The sequence below is a fragment of the Petaurus breviceps genome, unplaced genomic scaffold (genome assembly GCF_028583685.1).
Source record: "Petaurus breviceps papuanus isolate PSGF00001 unplaced genomic scaffold, PetGlider_PUasm1.0 689, whole genome shotgun sequence".
In the NCBI taxonomy this organism is placed as follows: Eukaryota; Metazoa; Chordata; class Mammalia; order Diprotodontia; family Petauridae; genus Petaurus; species Petaurus breviceps.
The window spans coordinates 4560231-4574991 of record NW_027186458.1 but is presented as its reverse complement, the minus strand read 5'-3'; the positions used below and the strand labels follow the sequence as shown (position 1 = coordinate 4574991).

The 14761-nt window shown below is 41.1% G+C and overlaps 1 protein-coding gene across 1 annotated transcript in view; it reads right to left on the bottom strand.

Annotated features, from left to right (window-relative positions):
* Window positions 1-14761, bottom strand: part of QRFPR (pyroglutamylated RFamide peptide receptor) — a 90992-nt gene that overhangs the window by 1361 nt on the left and 74870 nt on the right. The window contains exons 3-5 of the mRNA XM_069104840.1: window positions 13107-13168; window positions 10234-10469; window positions 7057-7154 (exon numbers count right to left, since the gene is read on the bottom strand). Coding sequence (XP_068960941.1) covers window positions 7057-7154; window positions 10234-10469; window positions 13107-13168 — 396 coding nt within the window. The remainder of the gene's footprint in view (window positions 1-7056; window positions 7155-10233; window positions 10470-13106; window positions 13169-14761) is intronic.

Sequence of the window (14761 nt, the reverse complement as noted above, 5' to 3'; positions counted from 1 at the left end):
AGATATTGTGAATAAGGACCTTTGTAAGCAGTAACACATTTCTTGTATGTGAACTTCTAGTACCTTAGACTTCCTCCCCTGGGTCCAGCAGCATGGTTAAATGATCTTTTGCCTTATTTTGTGGAGACTCAGGTCTGCAGGCTCCTTCCCTGCCCACTATCTACCATACGTCCTTTGCTCTGGCAATCACCTCCACTTTATACCTAGGGTTAATCAGGACTCTGGACCTGGTTTGAAGTTGTTTTTTTTCTCTCTTACTCTGTCCACTTCAAAGCTTGTTCCAACCCCCCCCCCCCCCCCCCCCCCCCCGCTTTTACTTCCAGATAATGAATCATTTTGGGCCACAGTAACTTTTGAATACACTTACCTAATGGAAGGGGCGAAGCACCTACGCTGATTAAATCCCAGAATCTTGAAATTGAATAATACAGCAACTTATAATTTAAAGGCGGAAGGGAAAGAGACTATCCACTCCAACCACCTCTTTTTACAGATCAATAAACTGAGACTGATGTTAAGTTACTTCTGTAGGTCTACCTAGCTAGAAAATGATAAAGCTGGAACTCAGAACCAGGGTTTTGGACACTAAACCCAGTATTCTTTCCACCAAGCTGTAAAGTATTGAAGGCACTTCACAGAAAAATCTTTATGGACTTCGGAAATTTAAAAATCCTCTGATGTAATAACAGGCCTGTCACATGGGAAGCTGCAATTTTTTTTTCTCTTCCTGGCAAGGCAATATTAGAGAAGGACTTGGTGACCCTTCCCTTCCTTCCCATTTTTCAATTCTGCATGACAAGGGAAGCAGTCTCAGATAATTTGAACAATTTCACCCAGTGTTACCCAAGACTTATGGGTCTTAAGGACCCAAATGAGAGAGAAATATTAAATTGGAGGTTCTACTGAGTCTCTAGACTAGGGTTTCTTTTTTTCTTTAAATTTATTTTAGTTTTCAACATTCATTTCCACAAGATTTTGAGTTACAAATTTTCTCCCCATGTCTCTCCTACCCCCACCACAAGATGGCATGCATTCTGATTACCCCTTCCCCCAGTCTTCCCTCTCTTATATCCCCCACATTTTCCCCTTAACTCCTTTCCCTTTACTTTTGTGTAGGGCAAAATGTATTTCTATACCCCATTGCCTTTATATCTTATTTCCCAGTTACATATAAAAACATTTTTAACATTTATTTTTAAAACTTTGATTTCCAGATTCTTTCCCTTCTTCCCTGCTCACCCACCCCATTGAGAAAACAAGCAATTCAATATAGGTTTTAGATGTGTAGTTATGCAAAACATTTCCATAGTAGTCATATTGTGAAAGACTAACTATATTTCCCTCCATCCTATCCCACTCCCTATTTATTCTATTTTCTCCTTTGACCCTGTCCCTTTTCAAAAGTGTTTGCTTCTGATTACCCCTCCCCCAAGCTGCCCTACCTTCTGTCCCCTCCCCCTCTTATACTCTTCCCCGCTATTTTCCTGTAGGGTAAGATTGAGTGTGCATGTTATTCCCTCCTTTAGCCAAATACAATGAAAGTAAGGTTGACCCATTCCCTTTCACCTCCCTGCTCTTCCCCTCCATTGTAATAGCTTTTTCTTGCCTTTTTATGTGAGATAATTTACCCTATTCTCTCTCTCCCTTTCTCCTTCTCAAAATATATTCCTCTCTCACCTTTTAATTTTATTTTTAGACATCATCCTTTCATATTCAACTCACCCTGTGCCCTCTATGTATACATATACACACATATAGACATATATGTACACATACATACACACATATACACATATAATATAGTCTTTCCATGTAGAAACAGATAGACTTTAATAAGTCCCTTATGGTTTCTCTTTCATGTTTACCTTTTCATGATTCTCTGGATTCTTGTATTTGAATGTCAAATTTTCTGTTCAGCTCTGGTGTTTTCATCAAGAATGCTTGAAAGTCCTCTATGTCATTGAATTTCCATATTTTCCCCTGAAGCACTATACTCAGTTTTGCTGGGTAGGTTATTCTTGGTTTTAATCCTACTTCCTTTGACCTCCAGAATATCGTATTCCAAACCCTTCAATCCCTTAGTGTAGAAGCTGCTAGATCTTGTGTCACCCTGATTGTGTTTCCACAATACTTAAATTGTTTCTTCCTGACTGCTTGTAATATCTTTCCTTAACCTGGGAACTCTGGAATTTGGGTATTATGTTTCCAGGAATTTTCTTTTGGGGATCTTTTTATCCTCGTTGCCTTTTTGAGCCTCCTTTGCCATTTGAGTCAGTCTGTTTTTTAAGGTATTATTTTCCTCAGTCAGGCTGTTGACTCTCATTTCATAATTTTCTTGCATTGTTCTCATTTCTCTTCCCAATTTTTCCTCCACTTCTCTTATCTGCTTCTTAAGATCCTCTATGGCCTGTAACCAGCTTGTATTTTCCTTTGAAGCTTTTGGTGCAGGAGTTCTGACTTCACTGTTTTCCTCCTGTTTCATGCTTTGCTCCTTTTTGTCCCCCAAAATAGGAGTGTAATGTTGGAATCTTCTGTATGCTTTGTTTCCTTTGCCTGGTCACGTCGCCCCTCAGTCACTTGACCCCTGGGCTTTTTGCCATAGTAGGACACTGCCACCAGACAGGGGAGCTTTCGTCCCAAACCCTGGGGTTTTCTCAGCTGCCAGAGGTATTAGATAGGTGCCCTCTCTTAGGTCTCCACATGCTCTGGAAAGCTGGACACACACCCCAGGACTTCCACCCTAGACTGCAATCCAGATCCAAGCAGGTTAAAGCAAGAGCGATTACCCCTCAGACTGGTGCTTGGTCCCCCTACACTCTGCAGGCCAGGAGTTGAAGCTGCCATGCGCTGGCTGGCTGTGCCAGCACCTCAGCGTCTTCTCACTGCAGGGGCAAAAGCCACACACTCCCACTTACTGGGTCCCAAAGTCCAAACCGCACTGACCTCTCTCTTTGTCCTTCGCATCTGTGTGTTGATAAATCTGGAAACGGCCACAGCTGATGCTGATCTGGAGTCCCTCCTGCCGGTGGCTAGTCAGGCCCACCCTGGGGCTAAAGCTTCTGTGTGGGGCTGGGCTCAGCTCCCAGAGCGCTGTGCTGGCTGATTCCTGCCAGCCTGCCAGGCTGTCCTCAGCCGGAGGTTAGCTTCTCTGTGTCACTTTCTGTGTGGGTTCTGCAGCTCCAAAGTTTGTTTAGAGTCCCCTTTTTACATGGATTGGGGAAGGTGGGAAACCAGAGCCGCAAGGGAGGTCGTGCTTCTACTCTGCCATCTTGGCTCTGCCCCTGGGGATCTTTTTCAAGAGGCAATTGGTGAATTCTTTCAATTTCTCTTTTACCCCCTGGTTTTAGAATATCGGGGCAGTTTTCCTTGACAATTTCTTGAAAGATGATGTCTAAGCTCTTCTTTATCTCATGGCTTTCAGGTAGCCCAATAATTTTTAAATTGTCTCTCCTGGATCTATTTTCCAGTTCAGTTGTTTTTACAATGAGATATTTTACATTGTCTTCTAGTTTTTTCATTCTTTTTGGATCTGTTTATAATATCTTGATTTCTCATAAAGCCATTATCTTTCATTTACTCCATTCTAATTCTGAAGGAATTATTTTCTTCAGTGAGCTTTTGGACTTCATTTTCCATTTGACCAATTCTGCTTTTTAAGGCATTCTTCCCATTGGCTTTTTGGACCTCTTTTGCCATTTGAGTTGGTCTATTTTTTAAGGTGTTACTTTCTTCAGTATTTTTCGGGTCTCCTTTAGCAGGCTATTGACTCACCTTTCATGATTTTCTTGCATCTCTCTCATTTCTCTTCCCAATTTTTCCTCTACCTCTTTTACTTGATTTTGAAGATTCTTCTTGAGCTCCTCCATGGCATGTGACCAATTCATATCTTTCTTGGAGGCTTTTGATGCAGGAGTTTTGACTTTGTTGTCTTCTTCTGGTTCTAAGTTTTGATCTTCTCTGTCACAAAAAAATGATTCTATAGTCTGATTTCTCTTCCTCTGTTAGTTCATTTTGCTTGTCAATTACTTGACTTTTGACCTCTTTATCAAGGTAGAACTTTGCTTCCAGAGTGGAGAATGATGTGTCCTGAATTTTGGGGGTTTTGTGCAGCTGTTTTCAGAGCTACTTCTAGGCACCTGCCTCAGAACTGTGAGGAGGACCCTCCACAGCCACCATAAGCTCTGCCACACCAGCTCTCTTCCTCACCCCAGGGCCACTACCCAAGACTATGACCCAGATCCAAGCAGAGCAAAGCAAGAGAATGCTGCCTCAGCACCAGCAAAGAGATTCCTGCAATTTCTCTCTTACCAACTGTTTGTTCTCCCCCCCCCCCACCATCTGTGGTCCTGGAGGTCCAGAAGTAGCTGCCCTGCTGCTGCAGCCACTGCTGCTTCCACCACCCTCGGGGGCAGGACCCTGAATGGGCTCTTCTCTCACTCAGGTCCAAAAACCTTTCACTTTCTCTTTGGTGTTTATGGGTTGAGAAGTCTGGAAACCACCACACCTGCCAGTGATTCAATCCCCTGAAGTCTGTTTCAGCCAGTCTGTGCCACAAGTCTGTGCTGGTGCAGCCCATGTTGGATTGTGCTCTGCCCCCAGCCCAATGCGATAGAGCCCTCCTTTCGGCCTGCCAGGCTGACCAGCTGGAGGTGTATTACACTCTGTCATTTTGTTGGTTCTGTGGCTCTAAAATTTGTTTAAGTCATTTTTACAGGCATTGGAGGTGGTTGGGGCTCACGCTTAAGCAAGTTCTTGCTTTTACTCCACTATCTTGGCTCCACCCCCTAGACTGGGTCTGAATCCGAGGTCCATGAGTGGTTTGTGGACAGATTTTAGGGGGTCCATGAACTTGGAGAGCAAAAAAATTACATCTTAATTTTCACTAACTTCTAACTAAAATTTAGCATCACCTTCATTTGTAAATTTTTAAAAATATTCTGAGAAAGGTCCCATAGGCTTCACCAGGTTGTCAAAGGAGTTCATGACACAAAATAGTTAAGAACCCCTGCTCTAGACTGATGGGAATGACTAAGACAGGTAGGAGACACACTGTTCTGATACTGGAGGAAAAAAGAGCACTGAATTGTCAACCTGACCCAACCTGATACTGGCAACAGGGCTACAATTTAGAAGATCTGTAGGGGCCAAGTTGTTCCATCTATTGAGAAGGATTCTATGAAGGTATGATTCAGAAGGTCTCTAGGGATCCTTGTAAGTCACAGAATTAAGAATGGGATGGATTCAGAAGGCCAAGTATCTCTGCCAAGAGAAGGCAATTTTGGAATATATCTTACTATGGTTCTAGGACTACTCTCTGGGATTACCACGAGCTGGAAATGCCAAAAGAAGGCCAACAATCTCCTGGAGAGAGGTACTACTGATCACTACTGAGTACCCTGATTAGCAGCACAACCACAATGGGAAATGGGAATAAGGAGTGCTTGCCCACCTCCCTCCATCTATGACAGGTAAAGCTATATTGTCTAACTGTCCAAAGGAGCTGGAAAGTGAGTGAGACACTAATTATGGGTAATCATGAGAGCTTCAGCAGGTCTGTGGAACCTCATTTGCTTTTCTTACTTATACAAACTTATTTGACCTGCTGCCCCCTGTCAAAGAGAAATTACTCTGTGCCCCCCTGAAAATCGACTTTCTTTACCACTTCAATGATTTTTTTAAAAATTTGCATCATTTAGAAAATATATTTTTTGAAATGATACATCTTAAATTTCATAATTTATTGTAAATAAATTATTTACAATAAATTATTATTTGATGCATGTTTTTCCCTGCATCAAAATTTTGATGATGCAATATTATGTTACGTAACATATAGTATCGTATTATAAACAAGTCATTACACACACATATTCCTGATGATATATGCTAGGCTTCCCAGAAATGCAGGAAAGACACACTTAGCTACCAACACTTTCTTCTTAAGACCTATCAGCAGAGTGGACCACTAATCAGTTTTAACTTGCATTTTGTGTATTTATTTGGAAAGTAATGTAATCACTACAACTTTAACTCTGTTATACAACAGATGAAACATGTAAAATTCTTTTTTCAAAATTTTCTTCTCTTCTATTCATAATGCTTCCACCACCCCCCTTATTTTTATTTAATGTCTCCAAGTTGCACCTGAGGCTACTACTACGCCCCTCTGGATCATTCCAGCACCCCTCAGGGGCAATATTGCCAACTTTGGGAACCTATGTGACCGAGAAAGAAACCAGACCATTCTTTGAGCCTTGTTGAGCCACCAAATTACAAAAAGGATGTGGGTGGTGGCAGATTTGAGATATCCTGATGGCCTGAGAGGACAATAAACCAGAGAAAGGAGAAGTCTCTCAAATTCACCCCATACCCTTTGTGTCATGTGAGATCCTTGGCCAACAGGGTTACACAACCATATTTTCCCTAAGTTAGGTCTATAATCAATTCCAATTAGGTCAATCTGCAAGCTCCAGACTCTAAACTGTGGGTTTTTGCTTGGTGCTTTTTTTGACATTCACTAGCTTATGAATAGCATGTTAGGTTGTAAGGGCAAAAACACAACGTAGAAAACTAAGGTCTAAGGTAAGAAAAGAAAAGAAAACACAGAAGTCTCTGACTGAAATCCAGGGTATTGGAACATCAACCAAATTAAAACCAGGACTTAAATTGAGATCATTTTCATCTCTTAAGCCTCACCATGTGCACATTTTCTAAATGAGAATGGAAAGACTGACTTTTGGGGATGTGTGTTAAACTTGCAAGGCTAAAGAGGGTTTGGATCTTCCATAGTATCTGTAATGATTCAAGCCCTGCCTGCAGAAATGCAGCCTAATTTCAATCCTAGTCCCTTGTCCCAACAGTCTAGTATTTCTGAAAGAAAGGGGAAGGATTAGTGTCAAATAGTAATTACTTTCTCCCCTCAGTGACAGAACCATGTCTTCAGTCATTTCATATTATTTTTATATAATATCATGCAATTATATATTATTAGAAGTATACTCATTATCAGAAGCAAAGGAAAGGCACATCCTGAGACTAGGAATGACAAGCACTTACTGTATTCCATCATCATGTGAGTTACATGGAAAGGAGCCCAGCATATAGTGAAGAGGGAGACGACCATCACCATCGTGATGACAGCACGCTTCTTCTTCCTGAGAGGAAAAAAAGCAGCCAGCTCCAGAATGACTGGGAATCCATGAAGGTTACATTTCTTATTAACATTATTAGCCTGGTTCTTCTGCTCATGAGTACATTTGTCTGCTAGCTAGCCCTCCGAGCCTGGTATCCTCACCCATCGCTTCTCCAATACATCAGTGGAAGAGCCAGACATCACCAGAAGAGTCAGCATTGGTCATAGTCAATAATTCCATTCCACGCGTGAGGCATCATGGCATGCTGGACTTGGAATATGGAAGACGAGGTTCAAATCCTACCTCAGACAATTCCTACCTGTGTGACCTTGGGCATGTCATTTCATTCTCTCAGTCTTCGTTTTCCCACATACAAAATGGGGATAGGAAGAGTATCCATCTTCAGAGTGTTGTGAAGATCACATGACATAATGAATATAATGTGCTTTATAGACTTTAAAATGCTTTGTAAATGTGCTATAATAGAGTCAGAAGGAGCTTTAGAAATCATCTAAATCCAACCAATCTAAGCCAAGCCCTTCTCATTAGAGATAAGCAAGTCGAGGCTTCAAGAGATTAACTACATTCCCCAAGGCTCCACAGGTAGTGACTAATAACAAAGACAATTTAGCACTTTAGGGTTTGTATGGTGCTTCATGAGTAACCCTGGGAGGCAGCAGTCAAAATCAGCCTGATTTTACAGATGAGAAAAACAAGGCAGAGGTTAAATGACACATCCAGGGTCACACAACCATTAAGTGTCTGAGGCAGGATTTGAACTAAGATCTTTCTGAATCCAAGTCTAGCACTCCACCCACTGTGCTACCTCATGGGGGCATGAAACCATGAATGTGCCCCCAGGATAGCTGACAGTGAAGGATATAAATAACAACAGCAATGATAATAATAACTGGCATATATATTGAAAAGTGCTTTATATGTGTAGTAGAAAGGGCACATGGTTTGGAGTCAGAGGAATTGGGTTCAAATCGTGGCACTACTAAACACAAAACACTTTTCAAGTGAAAAGCAATTCAATATATGCCATTTGTTTTATTATTAATTATAATTAATCATAAAATAGTTAATGAATCTTCTGTCAACTATTCAGGGAATATATTTATGTTTTCCTAAAAAAAGAAAAAGAAAAAATTAAATTCTCTGAGCTCTATTTCTTTTAGTTTCACTTTTTAAAAGGAATCATTTTTTCTGATAATGAAATACCTGAAAATACTTAAAACATAACATATGAGTAATATAAAGCAACATTTTAAAAAGGGTAATCCTACAATCCCAGAATCTCAGGGCTGGAAAGAATTTCCAAGGTCATCCAGTTGAATTTATGTTTCAATGATGTCTCCAGCAACCCTGCGGACACCTGAAGCGAGGGGAAACCCATTACTTTCTAAGGTACCCCATTCCACTTTTGGATTGCTATAATTATTAGCTATGTGACCCTGGGCAAGTCACTTAACCCTGCTTGCCTCAGTTTCCTCATCTGGAGAAGGAAATGGCAAACCATTCTAGTCTCTAGTATCTTTGCCAAGAAAACCCCAAATGGGATCAGGAAGAGTCAGAAACAACTGAAAAATGACTGAACAACAAAAGAGAAATAGACATGCATGGAATCCAAAGTGGAAAGAAAATGTTTATTTTAGCACATAGGCCACTAAGGTTTGCTATAGGTGCATCTCAAGAAATAATGAAGCTTCTGACAATCACTACAGCACTATAAACAAAATGCAGATTTTATAAGATTACACACATGTATATGTATATCCATAGCTATGTGTATATTTGTGTGCGCAGGTGTCCCAAAAGTTTTAGTGCTGAAAGGAGAAACTGCACTGTGATAAATATAGATCTGTGGGTATGCATATAACTGTGTGTATATGTACACCCGTGTATGTATACACGGGGTATCCTCCCCCCACTCCAAAATAAGTTTGTAAGACAGACTTTCAAGTTTGATCTGCATTGTTAACATTTTCTCCATCACTTCCTTAAATCTAGACAATCCACAATAACTAAAACAATAAAAATCAAGCCCTGATTATGGCGTATATATATATTCACAGTAAAAATTTGACAATTGGATCTTAAAAACCAGTTTGAACTGGCTCCAGTACACCCTCGAACATAGATAGGTATGGTGTGTGTACAAATGTGTACATGTTTAAGTGTGTATGTGTGGGTAGAGGGGATACATACATATATATTCACATACACATATGTATGTGGGTTGTATACAGATAATGATACATATAAGTACATTTTACAATACACACATGTGCACATACTTGTAGATATTCAGGAATGCATTGGAACCCACTCCAGGGACATGCATGTATATATGCATGTATGTATCCATACACTTGTGCCATGGCTACAGATGGACAGCAGTCCTGGGGAAGATGTGTCCCACCCTATTCCCTTTCACCTGGATGGTTTAGGGAGCGCCCTCAGGAAACGTGAATAACCTCATCCAGCGGCCACTCAAGGAATCTCGGGAAACTGAGAACTGCCTGGAAAATGAGGGTTACTGAGTGGGAGCTGATATGGAGGGTTGGGAGGCAGAGGGTGAGCTGGACCAGCAGAGGGGTCCATTAAAGGAAGTGGGAGTGAATGGTCTTCATTTGGAGGAGTGGCTACAGAGAGCTGAGTGCCTAAAGAAGGAGGATTCACGGCACAGTGACAAATGTGCCACATACTCATTTTGGGTCCCTAGATCCCGAGGATTGAGGTCTGGGATTGGTCTTAGCAACATGCAGTTGAAAAAACGTTCAATTAACAACAGTTCAATTCGATTGAATTCATATGAGAGGCAGTTGGAAACAGAAGATACTGTGCCGTATTGAGTCAGGAAAGACAGGCTCAGATCTTGCCTCCGATACTTTTGAGCTCTGATCCTGGACACTTAAGTTTTCTGAGCCTCAGTTTCTACAACTGTAAAGTGGGGGGGATAACATTACTTCACAGATTCATTAAGTAGATTCTCATAAGATAATGTGTGCAAAGAGCTACATCAATGTTTATTTTCATTGTTATACCATGTACATGAACACCTTTTAAGTAGGAGTAAATCTGTCTACACACCAACCTGGTTATCTTCGACATTTCATTTCCGTGAATAGCTTTGAGAACCGAAGAGTCTCCAACTCTTCTCTTAATCCAGAGCTCAAAGCCAATTTTACTGTACAGGACGAGCATCACCACAAGAGGCAGCAGGAAGAGGATGATGAGGATAAATGTAGTGTATATCTTCTGGTGGACAGGACTCCTCCATTCTTCCAGGCAGCAAATGTGTTCTTTTTCATATAGGAAATCATATTTAATCTATAGAATAAAAAAGGGAATCAGCCTCCAGAGAACAGACTGGCCCACTCCTCTGTTTTGATATACCATATAAAATTGCTTTTATCTTCTACAATTTAATAATTTTAAAGCACTGATAAATTTTTCTTCCAATGATCAAAGTGACTGAAGAATGATATTTTTCCAATAAGGTACTTCCCCATCACCACCAATTATGGGCTGACAGGGTTATAGGTTCAAAGTTGGAAGGGATTGTATAGATCATTGAGTTCAAAATATTCATTTTACAGACACGGAAAGTGATTATCCAAGATTTCCATATGCAGCTACTGAGACAGAACCATGATTTGACTCTGATCCCCTCACTCCAAACACTTCACTCTCTGAACCAGGGGTGGGGAACCTGTAGCCTTGAGGCCCCATGGGACCCACTAGGTCCTCAGTCAAAGGGCTTCACTGGAGGACCTAGAGGGCCCCACTTGGCCTCAAGGACACAGATTCTTGCTCTATGAATGTTGGATTCAGTCAAAAGGCCATACTTGAAGACCTAGAAAGTCACATAAGACCTCAAAGTCGCAGGTTCCCCACCCCCTATGAGTATGGCTCACAATCATACCATGCTGCTTCTCAGTTTTTTCTTTTCTTTTAAGACACATCTTGTCTGTGTAACTTTTAAATCTCTTAGAGTCACAGGTCTGATTTTGAACCCCGAGAGGAGATAAAATCGGTGGATGGTGTAACACGGTGCTTACCCAAGTAGAAAAGTATTTTGTGTTCCCAAGCTTAGGATAGCCTTCTTTGCTCCCTGTGCCAGATCAGGACATTTCAAGGAACATGGCTAGACCTTGCATCCCCAGGGGATATCCAAGCTCCTTCAGGTTTGTAATGGTTGCAAGGTTAGAAATGTCAGGATCCTATGAGTAAATGCACCAGTAACCTGGGCCAAGATAGTGAGGCACCTCCCTGGGATGGGTGATGTGTTGTCACAGTTAGCACAACCAAAATGCTCTTTCATTATGCTTTTTATTGGCCTCAGTTTCCTCCTCTGCAAATGCAGGTGTTGGATCAGTGATCATCACCCTTTTGCAGCATTCTTTGGCAGTTTAAGTTGGTTTAAAAAGCAGTGTAATTCAGTTCTCTAGTCTCATTATCCAGACTTTGGCAATCCCCAGGCTTTCTTTCCCCCTTCCCACTTCTGTCTTTGCTTGCCCAGGATCACAGTGGAAGAGGCAGCACCGTGCCCCCATGAAGAGAACTGCACCGTGACTTTGCCGACAACAAGCCAGGAAGAGGAAGAAGCCAGCTGGGGTGAGGGACCGGGAATGGGGAAGTTTGGGGGTACAGGGAGGAGTGACATAACACATCCAGCAAAACTGGGGGCTTCCTCTTTGAGGGTTATTGAAATAGAAGATTTCTGGGGCCCCTTCTAACTCTAGATCTGATGGCATACCTTGAGGCTATCCCTCTCCATAGGCACCTACCCCCTCAGCTATCCTTAGCTAGTCCCTCATTTCAACTATCACCAAGTTACTTTCTAGCTGACTGGAAGGTTGTGGGGGTAGAGAAGGCAGGGGTGGTGCAGAAAAGCTCCCACCTTCTTATCCAGCTCCAGGCAAAGCACAGGTCTCAGTAAAGTGGTCCCCAAAACCAGTTAAGTGACTCAGGCGAGTAGGTGGTTTTCTGCTATTAACAAGGTAGGAATTCTTAAATTCATCCCTAATGGCCAAATTTCACAAAATGAGTTAGGTGACTGGATGAAGCAGAAAGCTTTCAATTGTGACTAGGGCAAGGCCCATTCATGAAAAAATAAAATTATTCCTTGGAGAGAAATGGGGCAGAAGTGAGTGCAACACCTCCAGCCCTGCTACCTTTCATCTGGAATGTAGGAGATAGAATTTGCCTTTAACCCTCAGAGCAGCTAAGGCATGTGATTCAACAGACTAGAAAGAGGGGGCAGTTCTCTCCTGACGGCTCTGCTCTCTGGGATGGGCTTCACCCAGAGAAAAGAGAAAGTGAGAACAGCAGTCTTTCACATTCTCTGTTGGAGGTCCTTTAGCTATCAAACTCTATGACCTTAAAATGGAGTTAATCTTTGGACTATTACGGGGTCACTGTGCATAAAATGCTCTATAAAACTTAAAATGCATTGACACAGAAGCTGTTATTACTGTGGCTATGAAGCTATGGAGGAGAGAATCCAAGGTCTTAGAGGAAATCTTTTTTTTAAAAAACCAGCTTGAATATGAAAATCAATTAGAATTTTTTTTAAGTTGTGAAATTTAAACAACTCAGGAGAGTGATCTTGAGACCATCACAATAATAAATGAGCATAAGTCCTACTACTTAAATGGAAACTGTTTCTACTATGAAGATTGGGGAAGGAACAGGGAATAAGGAAAGGTATTCTCAGGGGGAAAAGATTTGGGGAAATAGGGGCCTTAGCATCTATTTTTCAAGTGATCATTTCCCACCCAAAGTAATAACAGAGCACAGCTTGGTTGAAACGCTAGATGACCCCATTTACAAAATGATTCCTTCCTACCTGAGCTTCCTGGCAGATTCCCAAGGAATATATGGGTAGGAGCAGGGTTACAAAAGAGAGGGAAGAGTTTCACAGCAAGTGGGGCAGGGGAGCAAACTGGCAATATGACTATGTACCTCCAGTTGCTGCACGTGCCACATGGGAGATCCAACGATCACGGCAACCAGCCAAACAATGCCTGAAAAACCATGGAGTCAGTAACAACCACAGAAGCTAATAACAACAATAATGACAGCTAGCATTTGCATATTTCTATATTTGTCGAATCGCATATATCAGTTACTTAATAACTATATTCAAAGATGAGCCATGAAATTAGATATTTACAGTCACGACTTGCTTTGGACTTCAAAATCCAAACCTCTCAAGGCTGTGAGCTCTAAAACCCAGGGAGCATCCTGACCCTTTGCAGACATCACTCCATCCTTTACTACCATTGCCTTAAAAATTCAAAGTGCTTTCATATCATTCCACGATACATATGCTTTCTCTCCATTTCAGCAATGAACATACCCAGCTTTTAGAAGCTGGTGTTTTCCTTCAACATCACCCACTCCCTGTAAATTTATTCATAGTGGGATCACAGGATTGACAGCTGAAAGGTGTTTTCAAGATTCTCGGATTCAATCTGATTCACATATGCAGAAACTAAAGTACACAGGGGAGCTGGTCAAAGTCTACATGGAAAATAAATAGCAGAGTTGGGATTTGAACCCACTCACATTTATAGAGCGATTTAAGAACTTTCAGTTTAACAATTTTGAAGGTACCTACTATGCCCCAGATACTGATGCCTGGATGTGATGGTATAAAGTAAAAACAAGTCATCCCTGTCCTCAAGAAGCTTACTTTCTACTAGGAATTCACCACAAACCTGTGAGGTAAGTAGTGCACCCATTGTTATACCTATTGGATAGATGAGAAAACAGGGCAGAGAGGTAAGTGATTTTTCCAAAGTCACAAAACTACTAAGTGTCAAGACACTCAAACTTGAACCCAGGCCCTTTGGTTCCAAGATCACTGTGCATTCACATGGAACCTCTCTACTTAGTTTATAACAGGGGATTTATTTAGACCTATCATGTGGCAAGAAAAGAGAGAGCCAATGCCATGTATCATATCAACCATCATTCCAATAAATTATTATTATTATTATTATTAAGGTACTCTATAGAATTCTGGCCAAAAAGCCATGGACTGAGAAGAGATCAAGACCATAGTATCATAGAGCTATAGGGGAAGGAACCTTAGAGATTCCTTAGTCCAAATCCCCATTTTACAGATAAGGAAACTGAGGTCAAGAGAGCTGAAGAGATGGGAAATGTTGAATATAATATCAGACCACAGATGTGTTGGTTAATTTGACTGAACTGTTTATTTTTCCCCTCTTCTTTATTCTTTGTTATAAAGGATGTTTCTTTGGCTGGAGATGGGTAGATAGCTACATTGGTAATTGTAGATGGCATAAAAACAAAAGATTTCAATGTAATTATGTTCATTTTAAATAAATCAATTTTATGTCCAGGTGATTGCAGGTAACAGTTCTGTCTGCAAATTTGTCCGGTAGCAGTACAGTTTAGTTCTTGAATGCTCAGATATTTTTAAGGTCATTTTTGGGAAAAGATCAGATGATTAATATTCTATTCAATGGAGAAGAATGTTCACCCCAAATCGTATTTTGTCATATTCCCACCTTTTCTTTGTTCAAGACTTTTATAAATGTTACATAAAATTTTCTGGCATTAGAGAAATGTCAGAAGACATGGGGTAG